The sequence below is a fragment of the Melopsittacus undulatus genome, chromosome 2, assembly GCF_012275295.1.
Source record: "Melopsittacus undulatus isolate bMelUnd1 chromosome 2, bMelUnd1.mat.Z, whole genome shotgun sequence".
Classification (NCBI taxonomy): domain Eukaryota; kingdom Metazoa; phylum Chordata; class Aves; order Psittaciformes; family Psittaculidae; genus Melopsittacus; species Melopsittacus undulatus.
In genome coordinates, this window is record NC_047528.1 from 12,407,512 (window position 1) to 12,431,502 (window position 23,991).

The 23,991-nt window shown below is 39.7% G+C and overlaps 1 protein-coding gene across 1 annotated transcript in view; it reads left to right on the forward strand.

Moving 5' to 3' along the window:
* Window positions 1–9,674: 9,674 nt before the first annotated feature.
* CNTN5 (contactin 5) overlaps window positions 9,675–23,991 on the forward strand; it is a 221,962-nt gene continuing 207,645 nt past the window's right edge. Inside the window, exons 1-2 of the mRNA XM_034072837.1 lie at window positions 9,675–9,685; window positions 11,213–11,388. Of these exons, the coding sequence (XP_033928728.1) occupies window positions 9,675–9,685; window positions 11,213–11,388 (187 nt within the window). The remainder of the gene's footprint in view (window positions 9,686–11,212; window positions 11,389–23,991) is intronic.

Here is a 23,991-nt window from a genome sequence, read left to right on the forward strand (position 1 = left end):
GAGGAAACCCTGGTCAGGGCTCTGAAGTTCTCCCTGACTTAACTTTGTGTCAGTGTCCTTTGTAGAAGGCATTTAATCTCTGTCGGTGTAGGGGCATAGAGGGGTGTAGGATGCTTGGTCCATTTCCTATCTGGAGTTGAAGCGGAAATGGCAGAAGGACCAGAAATAGCATGAGCCACACTTGATGACATAGGAAAGCCCTGGCCAGGGCTCTGCAGGCTCGATGACTTAACTTTGTGTCAGTGTCCTTTATAGAAGGCATTTAAACTCTGTCGGCGTAGTTGTGTAGAAGGGTGCACGCTGGTTGGTCCATTTCCTATCTGGACTTTCAGCTTGAAAAGGCAGAAGAAAGGAGAAGAAATGGCATCAGCCACCCTTGTTCTCATGTGGAACATCTTGCCCTTGGCTCTGCCAGGCTCAAAGACTTAACTTTGTGTCAGTGTCCTGCGTAGAAGGAAGTGAATCTCTGTCTGTGTGGATGGGGACAGGAGTTCACCATGGTCTGGTTTAATTGCTGTCGGGTTTGCAGCTGTTAAAGAAAGGATAAGAATATAGAGAGTGACACCCCGAATCCGGGTAGCCGCCGCCAGGGCGCGGGCCGTAGGACTGCTTATCTTTTGGTGTTGTCTTGTGAAAGGCATTTTAATCTCTGGCAGTGTGGTGGAGGATAGAATGTGGCCATTGTCGGGTCCTTTTTTTTTTGCCAGCTAAGTGCAAAAGGCAGACAAAGAACTGGTGTTCACCCATCATAGTTCCCCATGCAGAAACCCTGCCAAGGGATCTACGTGTGAATGACTTCTCTTGGTCTTTTGTCCCCTTCTGCAAGGTATTATCTGGTGGCATGTGGTGGAGGAGAAGAGTGGGTGGGGCTGGGGAGTGGCCCCCCCCCCCCCCCCCCCCCCCCCCCCCTCTGTCCTTTCTGGCCCTGCAATTGTAAAAGGTGGCAACACACTAAGCAGCAGCAACCAGTCGCTCACATTAGGAACCCTGGTCCCAGGGCTCTGAAGTTCTCCCTGACTTACTTTGTGTCATTGTCCTTTGTAGAAGGCATTTAATCTCTGTCGTGTAGGGCGTACGAGGGGTGTAAGGATGCGTGTCCATTTCCTATCGGAGTTGAACTGAAATGGCGAGGACCAGAATAGCATGAGCCACACGTTGATGACATAAGGAAGCCCTGGGCCAGGGCTCTGCAGGCGCGATGACTTAACTTTGTTGTCAGTGTCCTTTATAGAGGCATTTAAACTCGTCTCGTAGTTGTGTAGAAGGTGCAAAGCTGGTTGGTCCATTTCCTATCTGGACTTTCAGCTGAAAAGGCAGAAGAAAGGAGAAGAACATGGCATCAGCCACCCTTGGTTTTCTCATGTGGAACATCTTGCACCCTTGGCTCTGCCATGCGTCAAAGACTTAACTTTGTGTCAGTGTCCTGCGTAGAAGGAAGTGAATCTCTGTCTGTGTGGATGGGGACAGGAGTGGCACCATGGTCTGTTCCCATTTTGCTGTCGGGTTTGCAGCTGTTAAAGAGCTTTTAAGAAAAGGATACGAATAATAGTGGAGTAGACATCCTGACTCAGGGTAGCCAGCCCTGTCCAGCACTGCCGAGTGACTGACTTATCTTTGGTGTTTGTCCTTGTGGAAGGCATTTAAATCTCTGGCAGTGTGGTGTGAGGAGAAGAATGTGCCTGTCGGGTCCTTTTTTTTTGGCCAGCAAGTGCAAAAGGCAGACAAGAACCTGTGTGGTTACCGAAACATCATAGTTTCCCCAGCATTAACCCTGCCCAGGGATCTTACCAGTGTGAATGACTTTCTCTTGGGTCTTATCCCTTCTGGAAGGCATTATCCTGTGGGCAGTGTAAAAGGTGGAGGAGAAGTGGTGGCTTTTCTTGGTCCTGTCCTGGTCTGGGCCTGCAATTGTAAAACGGCGGTCAACAAACAAGCCGCAGCACCCGTCGCTCACATGAAGGAAACCCTGGTCAGGGCTCTGTGAAGTTCTCCCTGACTTAACTTTGTGTCAGTGGTCCTTTGTATAAGGCATTATCTCTGTCGGTGTAGGGCGTAGAGGGTGTAGTGCTTGTCCATTTCCTATCTGAGTTGAAGCTGAAATGTGGCAGAAGACCAGAAATGCTGAGCCACACTTGATGACACAGGAAGCCCTGGCCAGGGCTCTGCGGGCCTCGATGACTTACTCTTTGTGTCACGTGTTCCTTATAAGAGCGGCATTTAAACTCTGTCGGCGTAGTTGTGTAGAAGGGTCACGCTGGTTGGTTCCATTTCCTATCTGGACTTTCGCTGAAAAGGCAGAAGAAAGGAGAAGAAATGGCATCAGCCACCCTTGTTCTGCATGTGGACATCTTGCCCTTGGCTCTGCCCAGCTCAAAGACTAACTTTGTGTCAGTGTCCTGCGTAGAAGGAGTGAATCTCTGTCTGTGTGGATGGGTACAGGAGTGCACCATGGTCCTGTCACATTGCTGTCGGGTTTGCAGCTCCTTAAAGAAAAGGATAAGAAATAGAGAGTAAGCATCCCGACTCAGGGTAGCCAGCCCTGGCCAGGGCACTGCCGGAGTGACTGACTTATCTTTGGTGTTTGTCCTTGTGGAAGCATTTAATCTCTGTCAGTGTGGTGGAGGAGAAGAATGTGCCATTTCGGGTCCTGTGTTTTTTGGGCCAGCAAGTGCACAAAAGGCTGACAAAGAAACTGTGTGTTACCCATCATAGTTCCCCAAGCAGTAAACCCTGCCCATGGATCTGCCAGTGTGGATGACTTCTTCTCTTTGGGTCTTTGTCCCCTTCTGGAAGGCATTTAATCTGTGGCGTGTGGTGGAAGGGAGAGAGGTGGCTTTTTTCTTGTCCTGTCCTTGGTCTGGGCCTGCAATTGTAAAAGGCGGCCAAAAAACCTAAGCAGCAGCACCAGTCGCTCACAATTAGGAAAACCTGGTCTGGGCTCTGAATTTCTCCATGACCTTTAACTTTGTGTCCAGTGTCCTTTTTAGAATGCATTTAATCTCTGTCGGTGTAGGGGCCGTAGAGGGGTGTAGGATCTTGTTCCATTTCCTATCTGATTGAAGCTGAAATGGCAAAGGCCCAGAAATAAGCATGATCCACACTTGATTGACATAGGAAGCCCTGGCCAGGGCTCTGCATGCTCGAATTACTTACCTTTTGTGTCGTGGTCCTTTATATAAGGCATTTAAAACTCTGTCTGCGTAGTTGTGTAGACGTGCACGCTGGTTGGTCCATTTCCTATCTGGACTTCAAGCTGAAAGGCAGAAGAAAGAAAGAAATGGCATCGCCACCCTTGTTTCTCATGTGGAACATCTTGCCCTTGCTCTGCCATCTCCAAAGACTGTAACTTTGTGGTCGTGTCCTGCGTGAAGGAAGTTGGAATCTCTGTCTGTGTGGATGGGACAGTAGGTGCACCATGGTCTGGTCCATTTGCTGTCGGGTTGCAGCTCTTAAGAGCTGTTTAAAAGAACGTGATAAGAATGTATAGAGTAGACCATCCTGACCTCAGGGTAGCCAGCCCTGGCCAGGGCACTTCGGAGTACTGGGACTTATCTTTGGTGTTTGACCTTGTTGGAAGGCATTTAACCTCAAGCAGTGGGTGGAGGAGAAGAATGTGCCATTGTCGGGTCCTGGGTGTTTTTTTGACCAGCGTGCAAAAGATAGACAACGAAACCCTGTGTGTTACCCATCATAGTGTCACCAAGCAGACACCCTGCCCCGGGATCTGCCAGTGTGAATGACTCTCTTTGGTCTTTGTCCCTTGTGGAAACCGTATAACCTCAGCAGTGTGGTGGAGAGAAGAGTGTGGCTTTTTCTTGCCTGTCCTGTCTTGGTCCTGCCAATTTGTCAAAAGCGGCAACAACTAAGCAGCAGCATCAGTCCGCTGCGCATGAGGAACCCTGGTCAGGGCTCTGAAGTTCTCCATGACTTAACTTTGTGTCAGTTTCCTTTGTAAAGCATTTTAATCTCTGTCGGTGTAGGTGCGTAGAGGGGTGTAGGATGCCGTGGTTCCATTTTCCTATCTGTAGTTGAAGCTGAAATGGCAGAAGGACCAGAAATAAGAATGAGCACACTTGATGCATAGGAAAGCCCTGGCCAGGGCTCTGCAGCTCGATTACTTAACTTTGTGTCCAGTGTCCTTTATTAGAAGGCATTTAAACTTTGTCTGGCGTAGTTGTTGTATAAGGGTGCACGCTGGTTTGTCCATTTCCTATCGGGACTTTGCAAGCCCCCCCTGAAAAGCAGAAGAAAGGAGAAGAAATGGCATCAGCCACCCCTTGTGCTCATGTGGACAAATACTTGCCCTTGGCCTCTGCCAGGCTCAAAGACTTACCTTGTGTCAGTGTCCTGGCGTAGAAGAGTGAATCTCTGTCCTGTGGTGGATGGGGACAGGAGTGCACCATGGTCTGGTCCATTTGCTGGCGGGTTGCAGCTCTTAAACGAAAGGATAAGAATATCAGAGTAGACATCCTGACTCCAGGTAGCCAGCCCTGGCCAGGCACTGCCGAGTGACTGACTTATCTTTGGTGTTTGTCTTGTGGAAGGCATTTAATCTCTGGCAGTGTGGTGGAGGAGAAGAATGTTGGCCATTGTCGGTCCTGTTTTTTTTGGGCCAGCAAGTTCAAAAGGCAGACAAAGAAATTGTGTGTTAACCCATCATAGTTCCCAAGCAGAACCCTGCCCAGGGATCTGCCAAGTGTTGATGAACTTCTCTTTTGGTCTTTGTCCCTTGTGGAAGCGTATAACCTCAGCAGTGTGGTGTGAGGAGAAGAGTGTGGCTTTTTCTTGTCTGTCCCTGGTCTGGGACCTGCAATTGTAAAAGGCGGGCAACAACTAACAGCAGCACCGGTCGCTCACATGAGGAAACGCCTGGTCAGGGTCGGAAGTTCTTCCCTTGACTTAGACTTTGTGTCAGGAGTCCTTTGTAAAGGCATTTAATCTCTGTGGGGTAGGGGCCGTAGAGGGGTGTAGGATGCTTGGTCCATTTCCTATCATGGATTGAAGCTGGAAATGGCAGAAGGACAGAAATAGCATGAGCCACACTTGATGACATGGAAAACCCTGGCCAGGGCTCTGCAGGCTCGATGACTTAACTTTGTGTCAGTGTCTCTTATAGAAGGGCATTTAAACTCTGCGGCGTAGTTGTTTAGAAGGGTGCACGCTGGTTGGGTCCATTTCCCCCTTTATCTGACTTTCAGCTGAAAAGGCCAGAAGAAAGGAGAAGAATGGCATCAGCCCCCTTGTTCTCATGTGGAACATCTGCCCTTGCTCTGCCAGGCTCAAAGACTTAACTTTGTGTCAGTGTCCTGCGTAGAAGGAAGTGATCTCTGTCGGTGGTGGATGTGTGGCAGGAGTGCAACCATGGTCTGGTCCATTTGCTGTCGGGTTTGCAGCTGTTAAGAAAGGATAAGAATATAGAGAGTAGACTCCTGACTCAGGGTAGCCAGCCCTGGCCAGGGCACTGCCGGAGTGACTGACTTATCTTTGGTGTTTGTCCTTGTGGAAGGCATTTAATCTCTGGCAGTGTGGTGGAGGAGAAGAGTGTGCCATCGTCGGGTCCTGTTCTCGTTTGGGCAAGCAACTGCAAAAAGCAGAAAAAGAAACTGTTGTTTTGGGGGGTTTTTTTTTTTTTACCCATCATAGTTCCCCCATTTTATAAGGAGAGCACCAGGGTCTGCAGTATGAAATGACATTCAGTACAGGTCTTTGTCCAAATCTGGAAGCCATATACCTCCAGCAGTGTGGTGGAGGAGAAGAGTGCCTGTTGGCTTTTTTCTTGTCCTGTCCACAGGTAGCTGGGCCTGCAATTGTAAAAGGCATCAACAAACTAAGGGTTTACCAGTCGCTCCCACTTGCCCTGTCAGGGCTCTGAAGTTCAGTGACCTTAACTTTGTGTCAGTGTCCTTTGTTTTAAGGCATTTAAACTCTGTGGGACTAGCTGCATAGATGGGTGCATATTATTTCAGAGAAAACTTTGGAACTTTTCTTGCAGTCATTCTTCCCAATAAAGGAAGCAGGATACTTATCGTTATGTTTTGTCGTGTGTGACAATCATAATTTCTGCATTTTATTTTTTACGTATTAATCCTAATTCATTTGTGGATTCTTTAGCATTCTGAATGGATTCTCATTAGACTTACATGAATCACAGAACTTGCAGTTCTGTAGCTGGAAGAAATTCAGAGGCAGAACTATCTTTAGATATCCCCACCATAACAGAACTGAATCTGCCTCTTTTAAACAGATGTGTGTCATTTGGTTCGGAGCAATCACAGGCACTGCTACAGGTTGGGCAGAAACGAGATTAGAGCAGCCCTGTGGAGAAGGACTTTGGAGTGCTGGTCAATAAGAAAAAGAACATGAGCCAGCAGTGTGCACTCACAGCCCAGAAAGCCAACCGTATTCTGGGCTGCATCAAAAGAAGCATGACCAACAGGTCAAAGGAGGTGATCCTGCCCCTCTCCTCTGCTCTTGTGAGACCTCACTTGGAGTATTGCGTGCAGTTCTGGTGTCCTCAACATAAAAAGGACATGGAACTGTTGGAACAAGTCCAGAGGAGGGCCACGAGCATGATCAGGGAACTGGAGCACCTCCCATATGAAGACAGGCTGAGAAAGTTGGGGTTGTTCAGCATGGAGAAGGCTGCGTGGAGACCTCATAGCGGCCTTCCAGTATTTGAAGGGGGCCTACAGGGATGCTGGTGAGGGACTATTCATTAGGCACTGTAGTGATCAGACAAGGGGTAATGGGTTAGAACTTAAACAGAGGAAGTTTAGATTGGATATAAGGAGGAAGTTCTTTACTGTTAGGGTGATGAGGCACTGGAATGGATTGCTCAGGAAAGCTGTGAATCCCTGGTGGTGTTCAAGGTGGGGTTGGACAGAGCCTTGAGTGACATGGTTTAGTGTGAGGTGTCCCTGCCCATAGCAAGGGGGTTGGAACTAAGTGAACTTAAGGTCCTTTCCAACCCTAACTATTCTATGATTCTATGATTAAATGGATATGATTCATGGCACAACCTCCTTGAGTGGTGCATGCATGGCTAAAACATGTAACATGGGATTAGGAACGAGCAACCAGAAATTTTTCAAACTGAAATTACAAGCACTCCCCTCCAGTAGGATAAAAGCAATGTTGCATTCTTCCTTATTGACATTCTTGTGAAATTTATATTATATATTTATTGCTTGTTGATTAAAAAAAAGTCTCTATTATTTCCACACACTTTTAAAGTCTTATCAGTTCATTAAAAATAACAACCATGGGGAAAAGTCATAAATTCCCACCAAAAGAGGGAAACCCTATGTTCAGCCCTCCCAGACAACCTTATTCTTGTGGAGATTTCCTTTGGAGAGCCTATGTCATCTCCTTTCTCTCTTGGTCCAACTGCTTTTTTTGCATTTTCCCAATGGAATGCAGTCAACAAATTAAAGACTTTCAGTGTATTTTAAAGGGCAGCTACAAGGAGGATCTCTTTTCACAAGAGGCCACACGGAGAAGGCAAGAGAGGTTTCATCTCAAGAAAGGAATTTTTACTGTAAGAACAGTCATTCACTGGAACAACCTCCTCAGGGACTTGACAGAGTCACTGGACGTTTTGAAGATGTAATTGAGCAAAGTGCTAGACAATCTCATCTAGCCTCCCTTTCCCATGAAATATTGGCCCAAATAATCTTTTGAGGTCCCTTTCAACCTAGACTGTTTTATGATTTGGTGATATCCATTCCTTCAGTTCTCCAGATACCCATTGATGTCAGCTGCCTTACAAACAAAATTTCCTGGCTGCTGTTCATGCAAGGAAAGCTTTGACCCAAAAGGCCTAATTCTAACAGCACCATTTAACTTCTTCTCCTTAAGTTGCTGTCACTTGTCTGTATAGCATATGCAGTACACACTACCATTCAGGAGAAGGGAAAAGAGAGCTATATTACTTTGTGTGGAATTTACTATTCTCAGGGCAGGTGCAGAGGGAATTTAGCCTCAAAAAAGTCTATAGATAGGCAAAGGTTTGTTGTACATCTCTGCCTAACCTTTGGCATGTGAGATAGTGAAAAGAAGGAATATGTTCATATCACCCAAGACCCTGTTATCTACAAGCACAGGACAATAGAGATATTTATTTATATGGGCTGAGGTCCTTGCTGCTAAGAATTATTTTCAGACAAAAAAAACAACAAACCAACCAAAGCACAGTACAACTTTTTTTTTTTAAGCTACATTGAAAGAATGTATAAAGCACTCAAAAATTCCAAAATTAAATCGTATTTGCCATTGTAATTAATTTCCTTAGTATGTGTAACTTATGAAAACAGTTTGCAATTTTTTTTTGCTAGGATATTACATCATTTTAACAGAGTAGCGAATGCTCACATCATTCCAGATTTTCTTCTTTCTTGGAAACAGTTTTTTTCATCTTGTTCAAGTTCTACTCTGAAATAAAAAAACCAACATAATTTCTTGACTTTCATTCATTAAAGTATCAAGATGCATTAATCTAGGGAATAACTCCCTGAAATAAACTGATTCCATTTGCTCAGCATTTCTGCAAATCATACTTTCGTATCAGAAGTCAGGAACTGTACAATGAAGAGCATAACTAAGACTTTTGAGGAGGAATATAGACATTCACAAGCTTCTTGTGGGATCTCAGCAGTGTTACTGAGTTAAAGGCAGGTGCAGAATTCAGTGAGATGCTGCTTCACTACACTGCTTTCACTGCCTGTGAAACACCATGTTTCCTATTTTATGTATAATATATATATATGTATATATGACACATATAAGCTGATTGGAATTTTTATAAGCATCATTTCCTCATAAAAAAGACAGTTGAAAAATATTTTTAGATTGCTTTCTGTCTGCCTAAGCCAAAATGGAGTATTTTGAAATGTTATCTGTCACTTGCCTTCAAGAAAAGATGCAGCTGATTTTCCCTATCATCTTGTTACCTTCTAAGTATTGTATTTGGGATTCTGTCCTCCCAGATCAGTCAGGGTACATAGAAGAAAACATGTCACACAACTCAGTGTTGCTGTTTCTCTTACATGCTTAGATGATATGCAAGGAATACAGTTACCCATGATAGACGCCAAGATACATAGACAGGCAGTCATCAAGATCCAGAATTTTGGGTTATCACTACAAAAACGTATTTTTACATTGAATTTAACTGAAAATTAAAATACTGAAGAAAGCTAATTAAAGGAATTGAATTTTGTGTCAGCTCCTGTTTGGAAATGCCAGGCTGTAATTTTTACTTTTTCCTTATCTAAATCTCTCATCATATTTGGATCAATTATTTTGCATTTTTATTTCATATATATATATATATATATATATATATAAGTTTAATTTCTTTGTTTCATTCAAAATCTTAACTCATTAATAAATTGTTCAAGATCAAAAGTTCCTTCTGTGAATATATGAATCCCTTTAACAATGTAGTAAATCCTACATACACTTCCCAAATACCCTTTGCAATGTAATGTCAACAGTGTTTCGTTTCTTACATTATATGAAACAAAGGTCCTCTGTGATTAAAAGTCCAATCATAAGAAAAGGGACAGATAATAGTTCCATAGTTTGTCTTAATTCTGACAATTCCCACCTTTGGATTAAGAAAAAATCAGATCTGCTTTAGCTGAGTTCTTCTGTCTGTACCTCACTCACCAAGAATGTTAACAAGGTAGGTTGAACTGATAATCATTTTACTTCATTAAGGTTGCCTCTGGACTCTAGATCTTGCAAAGTTCTTCCCTTTGCTGAACTCTGGCAAAGTGCCTGTCAATTTCTGGAGGCAGTTTTGAAACTGCAGAATGACTGCAAACTAGCAATGAAGAAAATAGCTGTGTACCACAATAGCTGTGCTGTACCTGTTTACACTGCTTATCTCTTCTTTGCATTCTTTTAGCAGCTTCATGTTCTATACAGTTTGACATGAAAGACAATCTAAAAAGTCTTCTTAGATGGATTATTATGCTTTATTTGAGATATTGCACCCCTCCCCAAAGGTTATTGCAGAGTATTGGAGTCTGTTAACCTACCGCACAAAATCTTTTTTCTTGCAGCCAGTGGACTATAGCAGGGTTTGTTATTTCAGTCTTTGGAGATGAATGAGAGGGGTGAGGTTTTTTGGCAGAGAATATCCAGGGGGAAAAAAACCCAATCAAAACTCCAAATGCACTCACACAGCAGCAAAATTATGAGACTGTTAGGTCTCCATTTCTGAAACCTCAGAAAAAGAAGTGTTCATTTGAGAATTATTCAGTGCTTTGGCTCAGATGTGATACTTTATAGTATGTTTCTTACAGCCTGTCTTTTTCTACCATATGTTTGCTCCCATTACTGTCACTATTGTTTAGGCTTCTCATTTCACTCCCAAACACCTCTCAAACTTAGTATTTCTGCCAACTCCTCATCTGATCTTAGTTTCCATTTACCTGGTAGCTGCTAATCATTACCCTTGACTAACCACCAGCAAATTCCAATCTCACATGTCCCAGTCTTCTCTGAATTTTGTGTATACATATTCCATCTAATATTATCTTACTTTTGTCCATTGCCAATTTCCTTTGTTTCGCAGCAGCCTGTGTCCATAAATCTACCTCCCTGCTCTACATAGTCCTTGTTCTTCTCCTTTCTGTATTTAGATCAGTTTTTTTCATTTCTTGAGCCTAGAAGAGCAAATGCTGGAAGAGTGGAAAAGAAGGGTTCTTTGCCTTCATATAGTGAAGGCAGCTCTGTTAAATCCAACCTCATCTGGACCTAAGGCTTTAATATTAGAATATGATTTGAAACATTGAGTATCATAAGCACAGTAGAAGTTCTATTTTTGACATAAAGGATGCATTTGCTAATGGGTTTCAAGTCTGAAGCCTTTGTGGATGATAGCATTTTCAGGAGGGCAGAGGAATTAAAAAGAAGAGGTTACTAATTTGGTTTGGCACAGGCAAAACAAAGTATACACTTTCTTTTCAGGGGCAGAGGATCTGTTTTTACTTGTGGGTTGGATTTTTTTTGGAAAAACTTTTGTCAGGCATATTTTGTGGAATGTCTCCATCCAAAGCTCTGCCAAAGAAAGGGGTTCCTTCCAAGGATATCTTTAAGTATGTGTCATCCTTATAACAACTGGGGCTGTCAGGTTTTGTCTACTAACCTGGATGCCTTCCTTTGGCCATAAATTACTTAAGTAATTTCTCTCATTTTTCCTAAGATGGCTTCGAAATGGAACTGAAATCGACATTGAAAGTGATTATCGCTACAGTTTAATAGAAGGAAGTCTGATGATCAATAACCCCAGTGAAATGAAGGATTCTGGACAGTATCAGTGTTTAACCACCAACATGTTTGGCAGTATTTTAAGCAGAGAAGCTGTTCTACAGTTTGCATGTGAGTAACTATTTTTTTAACATGGATAAATCAGATCTTTACATTTCTCGATAAGGGTCTAAATTGTATTGAATATATTACAGAAGTGACACTGTCCACTGACTTTGTTGGGCTAGGCTATGTAAATTAGAAATAAAATGCTTAGTGGTAACAAGTTCTTTTCTGTGTCCTTCTTACTGTTAAAATAGAATAGTATCAAGGAAAATAACTCTAATAGATGATCCCAAATGTTATCTTTTGGTGAGAAACACTCTAAGATATCTTTCACTCGTTTCCTGAAATGTTTAACGTTTTGCTACACTATCAGAGCAGGAGAAAGAACTGTAAACTTAGACACAGAGTGGGATAAACTGCATCTGTTCCTGTAGGATAGCCTGCAACTTTAACTACGAGCATAGTTTTGTATGTATATATGTATATAAATGTGCATGTTTTATGGCCATGTTTATGCAGACATATCATGCATACATTTCGAGACTGAGATTTATTTTTTTTAGTTAATGGAAACTACGATGCCTTTGAAATATTTTACTATAGTATACCTTACAGAAGCTATCAACAATTCATGATTCCAAGTAAATGGTATGGTCTATCTATAGCATGCTCTTTTTCAAACATATTATAAAGAAAAACTTGCCAGAATATCAGATATGCTACTTCTAACCCTGACTTACTTCCAGCACTTTACAAGAAGGCAGCTAACACCATTTTAGTGCTTTATGTAGGCAAAACCCACCATGAGGTGTTTTGGAGAGATGCAAAATGAACTCCATCCTAATTTCTCAATTCCTGGTGAAAATAGGACATTACCAAGAAAAATGAGGAAGATCTTCATATAATTACAACTGAAAAACAGTGGGGTTAAGGAAAAGTTGCCTACTTGCATGTCTACTAACACACATGGTGGCATGGATAATTCATCAGAGATAGTGTGGGGTCTGAGATTCTCCAGTAATCTACCCCTTCCCACTAAAGCCAGACCTCTCAAAGCTATAGCTTTAACGTTACCTGATGCAGATCCTGTCAAGATATTTGTTAGCAAGAACATGGAACTAACCACCCACTTCTGAGCTGGAAACACATTTCTCTAAGTTTCTTCATGCCAGGGTAGTAAATTCAAAACCTCTAACATCACAACAATGGTCTCATCACAGCATTATTGAACTTCAGCCTTAGTTGTAGCTCTGAGAAAATTCTGCTACATTTTATCTTTTAGACAAGAAAACTATAGTAAAACAAGTCACTTGTTTAGAGGACCTGACGACTGGTAGATATAGATAGTTCCAAGGCTCTGAAGCTCAGATTTCTGTTCCCGTTTCAGGAGCATGGCTAACAGGTGGCCATTTCACCTTCAGCTGAAAAAAAAACAATAAAGCAAAAAAACCAGAGAAAGTAAGAGCTTGAGTTCAAACAACTGAAGGTTTATTAGTTTCAGTAGTACACACTAGATGATGTTGCCCAAGGCTCTGTCCAGCCAGGGATGGAGCATTTACCACTTCTTTGGGCAACCTGTTCCAGTGCCTCAACTACCCTCACAGTAAAGAACTTCTTCACCTTGTCTAACCTGAACTTCCCCTGTTTAAATTTGAACCCATTACCCCTTGTCCTGTCACTACAGTCCCTGATGAAGAACAGTTTCTTTTTACTGGATTTTTAAATTATTGTTAGCCTGCACAGCTGCTTTTGCAGGTATCAAAGTTGTTACATTATAACAGCTTGAATGTGATATCTCTTCATTAAAGTATTTACTTGGAAATTGTAATGAACGGTTCTTGGGAAAGTTAATGGAGGAATGCTAGCTGGAAACTCTGAGGTGTAGTTGACAACGCCACAGAACTTGTGAGAAGAGATGCTTATATCGCAGAAATGTTTTAGTAAGTCAGATCCAAAGTAAATTTAAAATAAAGATTTTCATTGTGGTTTCAGCTTTAAAATATCTAAGACATTGAGTTTGACCAGAAAGTTCAGATACATTTTCTTGAAGAAAAGATCATTCTTGAAGAAAAGAATGTAGTATCTTCATCCTGTTATCTTGGGTGATATAAAGTTTACACTGGTTCTCAAAGTGCTAATACTCTTTTATTTCCTTTAGGAAACTAAAATGTGCTTTTCTGATGCTTAAAGGGAATATTTACAGCATGAAACATGTTTTTATGATTTAAAACATAATGGTTTTGATACCTCTTCTTATCTAGGAAAACTTTGTAGTGTAATCACAATCTTTCTGATATAAATGAGGAAATTTTCCATCTTAAGATATTTTAACGTATATACACATGCACATATACATACATTTCATTTATTAATAACTCTTTTCTCTTTTTCTTGCATTGAAATTAATTAATTACCTGAAATCAACCTTGGGTGAGGCAGTATACAATTAAATGGTTTTTAGATCTGACTATGTTTATTCAGTAATTAGCATTGAGCTCTAAAGCATTCTGTACATAGGTAGAGATGCACTAGACAAAAATTAGCTTACATTACCCTGAAATATAATAAATTTTTAAATGTCATGGCTGTGAAGAAATACTGTAAGGTAAAACTTCAGTATAGTTCCACTAGGACATTTTATAGCACTCATAGAATCATGGAATCTTAGATCAAAGAATGTTTTTGGTTAGAAGAGATATTAAGGATCATCTAGGTTCAAAACTTCTGCCGTGGGCAGGGACACCTTCCACTAGACCAGGTTGCTCAAGGCCCTGTCCAACCTGTCCCTGAACACTGCCAGGGGTGAGGCAGCCATAGCTTCTCTGGGCAACCTCTGCCAGTCTCACCACCCTCATAGTGAAGTATTGCTTGTTAACAGCAGGTTTGCGTGTTAACGTGTTTCCAGTTATTTTCACTAAGACAAAAAGTAAAACACTGAAAAATATTTTTGTAAGGAAAGATCCTAACCATAAAGTAATAAACATAGTTGGTGCCCTGCAATTTTTCTCGGCTCTAATGGCTCGAAGGGTAATTTATAAACCCAAGGATAAACCAAAACATTTCTGATTCTGAGAACAAAGCTACACATAATAGCATTCAGCTTCCTTTTTTTCGTTGAAAGCCACAGATTCCAGAAATTAAGAAACATATTACTTTCACAGAAAAATTTTAAAAATTAAGTTCCTGGACTTGCTTGAATGCTCTTTACTGCTGTGGAAAATAACTACATCTTTACAGCTCGAAGAGTTCTCATTAAAAAGAGAAATGGCATACAGCAAGAAAGGAAACAACAGGGACCATATGAAGACAGGCTGAGAAAGTTGGGTCTGTTCAGCCTGGAGAAGAGAAGGCTGCATGGAGACCTCATAGCAGACTTCCAGTATCTGAAGGGGGCCTACAGCGATGCTGGTGAGGAACTATTCATTAGGGACAGTAGTGATAGGACAAGGGGTAACGGGTTGAAAGTTAAACAGCAGAGGTTTAGATTGGATATAAGGAAGAAATTCTTTACTGTTAGGGTGGTGAGGTACTGGAATGGGTTGTCCAGGGAGGTTGTGAATGCTCCATCCCTGGTGGTATTCAAGGCAGGTTGGATGAAGCCTTGGGCGATATGTTTTAGTGTGAGGTGTCCCTGCTCATGGCGGGGGGCTTGGAACTAAATTATCTTAAGGTCCTTTCCAACCCTAACTATTCTATGATTCTATAATTAAACAAGGCGTTTGACAGTCTTACAAGAAAAACATGTGCCATAATGTGCCTATGCAAAATATCACAAAACTTGAAAAAGAACTTTTATTGCATTGGCTCTTAGTTTTTGGACAATTGCATGGCCAAAAGTCCAGTTGCTATGGCTATTATCATGTAGTTGAACATTGATGGTGCATTATGAGTATAATGTTTGTGCATTATATTATTTGAATGTGTGCATAATTAAAATAGAACTTTGAAATACTTATACAATGTATTTGAAAGAGAAAGAAATAGAAAATTAAATACATGACTGGAGATATAACTTTTGAAATAGCCTCTGGTGTCACTGGTTATTTTTATGGAGCAAAGTGGAAAGACCAGATATATGCAGTCTGCATGAAATTTAAAACTATCATAGCACATATTTATGAAGATTTAAACTAAAAAATAATTTCTCTTTTTTTCTCTTCTTTGCACTGCCCAAGGTAGTGCTTTTTAATGCTATTTTAAGAAAGTAAAGTGGAGTAAAAAGAGAAATTAAAACCCCATGCTGTAACAGAAGCTGAGGAGAAATATGTTTTCCAATAAAAGCACCTATTGGCCAGGAATTCCTTTTGTCTTGAGTAAAATTTTATGCAGAAAATTGGGAATAAAATTCCCAGAGTTAACACTGACAAAATGTCAAGCAAATCAGAATTACTTATCCTTGCTTCCTTTGTCACTTTTCCCTGATGAGAATAATTTTATAGAACCATAGAATGCTTTGGGTTGGAATTGACCTTAAAGATCATCTAGTTTCATCCCGCCTGCCATGGGCAAGGACACCTTCCCTGGACACTAGGCAAGGTTGCTCAAAGCACCAATTCTTTATTACAAAAATCATATGTTTAAAGTCACATTTCACACATTTGGATTTAACAAGTTGTTGTAAAGATAAAAAAGCTATCAATTTGGTAATTTCAAATGTGATTTATACTTCACAAACACAAGTAATAGTTTACATGCAAAGAATATTTTCTTAACAAGATTCTAATCAGCTCATTAAAATGTGAGAACATTAGAGAGATCATTATTGCATTCCTTTAGCCCATCTTAACATTAATGAATTTTGTATTTCTGGGTGTGGCTATCTCTATGGAAGAGTTACTCAAATCCCAAGCACCTCTTTAAAGATTCTGCAGTTAATGGAAATAGAAAACAGAAACATAGTTCTTCTAGCTTAACTTTTTACGGCATCATGAAGAAATGTGCATATATGCAGGCAAGAGCGTCAGCCAAATAATAACAATAGCAAACTTATAATTGCTGCAAGCAAAAACCCAACTTTGTTCAACATCTAGTAATTTTATAGAAATGCATAACATCAAAAATGTTTTGAGGGTATGAAACTTAATAACAAAATGTAAGAGTTTTATGAAGTAACTTGGGCATTAAGCACACATACCTTGTTACATTGTTTTAGTTTAGTCTCTCATATCCTCTCATTCCTGCTGGAAATTTGTGTAAGCTAAAAGGAGAATTTCAAAATTAAACTTTAATATTTCTCAATGTTCGCCACTTTGGCATCTCTACATGGGCTAAAAAAGGATAAGGGACTTGAACATGGACGATTGGAAAAAATAGCGTTTCCAAACTGACTGAATCTACCTGTCTGCATATTATTGTTCTGGGTTACAAAGCCTCGCTTTGGAGCAGTGTGATACAACTTTGGCTACAACTTTGGATGTATTTTGTGCTTACCTTTGCCATATGTCCAATCTCTGTATTCCATTAAGTCACAAAACAGAATTGCTTTTCTCTGTCTGTGGATTATTTAACCTTTCAGAAGACTACCATGTCTATGATATTTACCCTCTGGGCTAAAAAAATAGAGAAGTGTTAGGGGAAAATAACTTCTCACCTATCATTTATGGAACTCATTACTGCATTTTTGTTAATCTGATTGTCACTGGCTTCTTTGTATCGTTTTCCTCTTTTCTATTCAATCTAATTACTCATTTAAACTACAGAGAAGGTTATTGATTAGCTACAATTTGAATGTCCTTTTCCAGTTAATGAGCTACCATAACTTTCCAGTGATGTAGTGAATAAGAAGTCAGCCATGGTGCAGACATATAAATCAATAGTTTTCTGGTGAGACAGCCTGTGCACTGCCCATTCCATTACAGCACACTCCTGACAGCATGCAACCAAATTTGGCTCCTTAAGAAATGAGCTTAACGATCCATGTTTTCTTTCTTGTAATCATGCTCCCTGGACATCTTGTTAAGTTTACTTCATAATTTCCTAGTATTTATTTTTAAAGCATTTATTTAATTACAACTCACTAAGCATAGGGAAAAACTTAATTTCTTACATTAATTCCAGAATATGCAATGTAACAAAATGTTTTATCATGTTACAATATCAACATTTTTTTATAAACCGTATAGCAAAACAGTATTAACTACTGTAAAAGATGAGAACCAGGTGAAGTATGAAAAGAAATCAAAATGCAACTAGTCGTACTTCCATTTTTAAAAACATCCCTGATCATCCTGTAATACAGCCTAATCTGGGCATTGCTATGCTCTGAAACCATCAAAACAATATAGAATCATAGAATAGTTAGGGTTGGAAAGGACCATAAGATCATCTAGTTCCGACAACCCTGCCATGGGCAGAGACACCTCACACTAAACCATATCACCCAAGGCTTCATCCAACCTGCCTTGAACACCGCCAGGGATGGAGCATTCACTACCTCCCTGGGCAACCCATTCCAGTACCTCACCACCCTAACAGTAAAGAATTTCTTCCTTATATCCAACCTAAACCTCTGCTGTTTAACTTTCAACCCATTACCCCTTGTCCTATCACTATAGTCCCTAATGAATAGTCCCTCCCCAGCAACCCTGTAGTACCCCTTGAAATACTGGAAGTCTGCTATGAGGTCTCCACGTAGCCTTCTCTTCTCCAGGCTGAACAGACCCAACTTTCTCAGCTTGTCTTCATACAGGAGGTGCTCCAGTCCCCTGATCATCCTCGTGGCCCTCCTCTGGACTTGTTGTAACAGTTCCATGTCCTTTTTATGTTGAGGACACCAGAACTGCACACAATACTTCCAAGTGAGGTCTCACAAAAACAGAGTAGAGGGGCAGGATTGCCTCCTTTGACCTGCTGGTCATACTTCTTTTGATGCAGCCCAGAATACGGTTGGCTTTCTGGGCTGTGAGTGCACACTGCTGGCTCATGTTCATTTTCTCACTGATCAACACCCCCAAGTCCTTCTCCACAGGGCTGCTCTGAATTTCCTTTTTGCCCAAGCTGTAGCTTTGCCTGGGATTGCTCTGACCCAGGTGTAGGACCTTGCACTTTGCATGGTTAAACTTCATGAGGTTGGCATCAGCAAATTATGTTACTATGTTGGTTAAGAATAGCTGTAGCTGCAATAGTAATTTGTACTATAAAACTTTCAGGGTTTTTTTCTGCATAATATCAAGTTACTGTTTTTAGGAAATGCATGCTTAAGAGACACCTTCAACCCAGGGGCACGTGCCAGGAGAAATTAGTATTATGTAGGACTGGTTGCATTTTATATTCATAAATAGTTTATTAATTGAAGGATATAATTCAGTGAACCTGATATTAATATGAATTTTTGTCACACTCCACAAAGACTTTCATTTAAATGAAGAATGAAGAAATTGTGTTACCTTACTGAAGGAAGGGGTCTGACTTCTAGTTCAGATGTGAAGACTGCTTCCTAACTCTTCCATTATTTATTTGTTCAAGTTGGGGCATTTTCACAAGATTTTGTGAGATCTTTCTTAAAAAATAGATTTCAAGGCTAAGGTTTTAAGTTTCATGGATCAACACCCCACTCCCCCCCCCCAACACCCGCCCCAGGCCACAGTTTCCCACTTAAATGTTCAAACACTTGGACAAATCTACTTTACAATTCTGCAAATCTAGCTCTTTCTTTTTTTAAGAATCAGAAAGAATTTTAAACTGAAAGATAGGATAGGTTTGGGGGTTGTTTTTTTCTTATTAAAAATTAGTAACAAATGAGGTTTTGAGTCAAATTAGAACTTCTTGTTTAATTTCAGCTTTGGAAAAAAAAACAAGTTATTTAAATTTTAGCTGTACTGATATTAATCTCCTTATAAAAACATTCAGTTTATGCAACTGAGTTCAGTGGTGTAATGTACCAAGAACTTTGGCCCTAGTCTAGCAAAGTATTTAACTTTAAAATATTTGCATGCTCTTTTTGAAGTTGATAGGATGATGAACGTGCTTAAAATTAAGCACATGCTTAAATTCTTTGTTGTTGTTAAACATGGGATTTTCTAAAGCAAGAGTTGAAATAGTCTGTCAGGATTACTTACCATATTGTCATTGTGACAGACACATAATAGGCTTAATTAAGCCTTCTGCCATTCATTTCTTGATCTTTTCTTTCTTAAAGTAAATAAATAGCTTAGAATAATAAACTTCATGCCTTAAAAATAACAAAGTCATTGCAAGTCCTTTTACCCAGCAGTTCTCAAAGAAGCTTTCCTGTTGGAAAAGATAGATATGGATCATCTTTGTGGCTATAGTGAATTTTTGATTGAAATCTCCCTTCAACCTTGCTTTACATAAGTGAAACTTTTATCTAAGCCTGAAAGTATGTCTTGAGAAATAAATGAAATCAGCATTTGAGAGGTCATCTAAAATTGTGAAGACAACATCCAGACCAATTGCCTTGCCCCCTGTATTAGATCAGTTAGAGAGCAGAGGAATCCCAAGTCTTTCCTACTGACATGAGCAAATGCTTTCTTTCATTGAAAAGAAGGAGAAAGTGGGAAAATTCTCTTTTATCTTCTCTCTGCTGCCTCGAATGAGTATCTTGTCAGGTCCAAAAGGAGTTCTGTGTCTAGGCTAGTAAATTAAATGTTCCCTAGCACTAGAACAAATCATGTGAATAGGTCCATATCCATACCTGTAAACTCTTTTATCCCCCAAGACATGGAGTCTTTTGGAAATGGCTCCTGTCAGTCCTGCTAACATCCAAAATGTGACAAGGCTGTGTTCCTACCAGAGAATCCTGTGGATACTTCTAACACTGTGACAGTGTCTGTGAAGAAAGTCTAGTACAGGAGATTTTTTACTGTGTTAGTATAGAGAAAATGTGAGTATCTTGAATTGTGAGTCCTCAGAATACTAGGGGAAATCCATACATTGCATTTTCAATATGTGCTTCAGACAAGCCATAGCTGTATGAAATATTGTAATTTCATGACTTCTACTATGTGAAGAAAATTATGAAAAGTTTTAATGCTGAAAAGCACTAAACAAAGCTATACATATTTTAGAATAGTCTGTGTTCTTCCTTCCTTAATTCTTAGTCTGCATCTTGATTATAAAATATATGGTTATAAAATATATGGGACAGACATCTTAAGATAGGAGACTAAGTCTTAAGAATCCCAGATGCACATGAAGTCTTATGGGTGGCACTCAGGAATACAGGAAGATGGTAGTAACAAGCACGGTGTTCTAGAGATATTCTATAAGGCAAAGATTTTAGACATTCCTTGTTTACTAAAAGAGTCTGGTTACTCCACATGTGTCCTAACAAACAACTAACACTTTCCTTTGCTTCATCCACTTGACTTTTCTGTGGTAAAATCACATATTACCTCAGCCTGAGAGGGGCATTTTGACAAAGCTGAGAGCAAAAACTCAAAAAGATCTAAAGCAGCAACCCAGAAGCGTTTATTCTTTTGCATGTTAGTATTAAAATGAAGTCAGCTTGAAAAGTTGAGGTCAGATCCCTAATTAGGCACTATACATCAATACAGTGCAAATTTGATTCTCCTTATAATAACTTAGTAGCTTCAGAAATGAGTATCAATTCTGGATGTACTCCGTTAAGCAACATTTATTATCTCATTCCATTTGAATTGCACAAAAGCATAGCTTCAACCTCATTGATCTTTGTATCCATCAAGCACCAAAAAAGTTATGATTATTTCAAAGTATTCAAATGGAAATGAGATTTATTAATCTTGTCAAGTTCATTTATTGCTACATAAGTTTTGATGCCAAGAAACTATTCTGAGGTTTTAAGTTCTTCCCAGTCTTTAACTCTGAAAATGTACTTTAAACAACACATTTTATATTTTGTGTTCTGTGGAATTATTAATAGAATTCAGTCATGTAGGGAGACACAGTTTGAAATGTAATTACCACAATCATTTAAAGATGCATAGTACATTTACTGACTTCTCATTTTAGCTTTGTGCATTTTTCTGCAGGACTGGAAGCCTGGTGTTTAACCTGCCTATAACCTATTTACCTCTTTCACAATCTAATCTATCATTCTAATGAACCATTAGCCTTGACATTTAAATATACATGACAATAATTAAGAGTAACTAAATAGGAGGTAGGAGGAATTTTAAAAGGCTAAAGGAGGATTCTGTGCAAAGACCAGACAACACTTTCAAAATTTCAGTTGCAGGTTCAGACTCAGATTAACTTCTGCCAATTACCAGATCACCTTCCTACCTACAGCCTTACAGCTGTTGCAGATTGTGTTGACCATTATCTACCTTCTTTCAAATTAAAGGTGTAGTTTTACTTGAAATATTATGCATGGTATTTGTGGTGCTGCCATAGCATTCCTGCCCTCACTAAGCTCCCTCCATTATCCTGACACAGGTATATTGTGGTTTTCCTGAGAAGCTTCTGATCTGGTTGAGAAACAAACTTGTCTGACAGGTTAATCTTCCATTAATAAGCACAGGTGTGCAGGTACTTATGATGGTACAAGGCTAGGAGGGTTAGAAAAGTGAACAGGGCATTAAAGCTGACCTACTCAGGAACAGCACTGAATATAAAAGTTTGGAGCTTAGGTGGGAAAGCTTCTAGGAAAGAGTTGAGTTCTAGCTAAGGTAATGACAATTCAGAGATACCAAGTTTAAGAAAAGACCACAATGAATGAAAGACATGATTGGTCATCAGAGAAAACATCTGGAAGGTTTTGAAATACAAGGATAATTAGCAGAAGTCAAAGCCAAGTTATATGGACAAAGGAAATTAAAAAAAAAAAAAAAGGAGATAAGTTTTCAGCTATCTTAATAAGAATTAATAAGAAAATATGATGGGATGGAATTTAAGTTCTGTGGTTGCCTTTCTTTAATTTTCTGTAAGGACAGAATAGCTTATAAAGCCATATGAAGTGTGAGATACCAGAAACAGAAAGATAAGCATTCTTTTTAGGGATGGGAGAAGACAAGACTGGTAAAAGTAAATCCACACTCAAAATGTACTAGTTGATATGAGGCTTCTACAACATCCCTGAATTCTGTTCATAAAGTTTAGTACTTCAGTGATATAACTTCAGAACAGTGTCAGTTCCAGGGACAATTTCTCCTTTTTTTTTTCTTGATATTTTCACTAGTGTTCAGGGCACAGTGATAAAATCAATCAAATTATCCAATGCTGCACAGCTGGGAAGTGTTATCAAAGCAATATCACTGTTATTTTGCATTGTTTCTTGTAATTATTTTGAGGATAAAATTAAAAAAAAAAAGTTGTAACAAAATTTCCTCACCAGGGGTAATGATAACATCAAAAGAATCCTCTGATGACCACCATGTGAAGATAACATCAAATCCCCAAGCATGATAGTCTTAAATTCAGAGATTGGGCAGATGCGTTACATCTGCACACCAGGACACAGAGATTCATAGCTTCTTCTGTACTGAATTTGAAAGTCAGATATCAGAAGTTGGTTTCCTAGAACATGGACATATATAAAAAGGAGCAAATCCTCTCTATAAAACATACTGTCAATTGTCTCCATATACAAACATACAGAGCAAAACAATTATAATGATAAAAAAGAAAACCCCAAACCGGCCAAACTCTTTAATTTGGTATCAGCCCTATACCTCATGAAGCATGGAAATATGTAAAAATGCCCTTAGGATTCTATTAATATGTTAATCCTGAGCACACCCACCTACCCACTCCATATACCACACTAATTTAAAGGCAATACATTCAGTCAAAAACTTGCATATTTTGTGTCTAACTATGCATTAAATATTACAATGAATTTTGTTTGAACTGCAAGGTCAGACATCCAAAGAAATGGGAGGAGGGCTTTGTCGTCTAAACAATCTCCATTTCCCCTTGCTTCCAAGAGTCTTTCTTACAATATGGGTTTGTCACACAATCACTTTTGGGGTTTTTTACATTAGACCCCCTGAACTCCTTCAGGTCACAGAAAAAATACTGCTGTCTTACCAACCAATGTTCTGTTTGCTATTGTTCAGTACACAGGCCCACCTTCATTAATTCAGAGTATTCAAAACCTACTCTAAAGACAAAACTAATTTTCTTGGAAGCTTTTTATGGTGCTCATCATTACAGCATCCAAGTACTTCATGAACATTAATACGTTTATTTATATAATGTCCCTGTGAAGTGAATAGTTATTACTATCTCCTTTTTATAAATGGAAAACTAAGACATAAGAGATTAATATAAAATATTCAGTAATTTGGGGAGCTGTACGTGAACTCAGGAAGATCTGCTTTTCCCATATGCATAGTGGAGCCAGAACTGATCACTTTTCTGTTCATCACTCTGACCAATTTTTTTTCTCAGCCTTTGTATCAGTCATATCTTAATCCTGCATCTGGTTTCTGATCTCTCTCCTTCTATCTATTATGTCGCTAATCCCATTTGTGGTTTCTTTAGTTGCTGAAATCATCTCTGACTAAAAACAAGTGACATCTTTCTAGCTCTCTTTTAGTTTCTCTGCTCAATTTATTTCATTGTCTGCAGTTACTCTATCTCACATTTTCCACTTCCAGGTTCCTAACCTCAGTTCCTTTCTCTCTCCTTATTCAATACCTTCTATAACATGATTTTTCCATCCTTAACTTTCTGCAGCCTTAGGAGAGTAAATGAATATTTAGTTATGTTTTAATTAAAACCTGC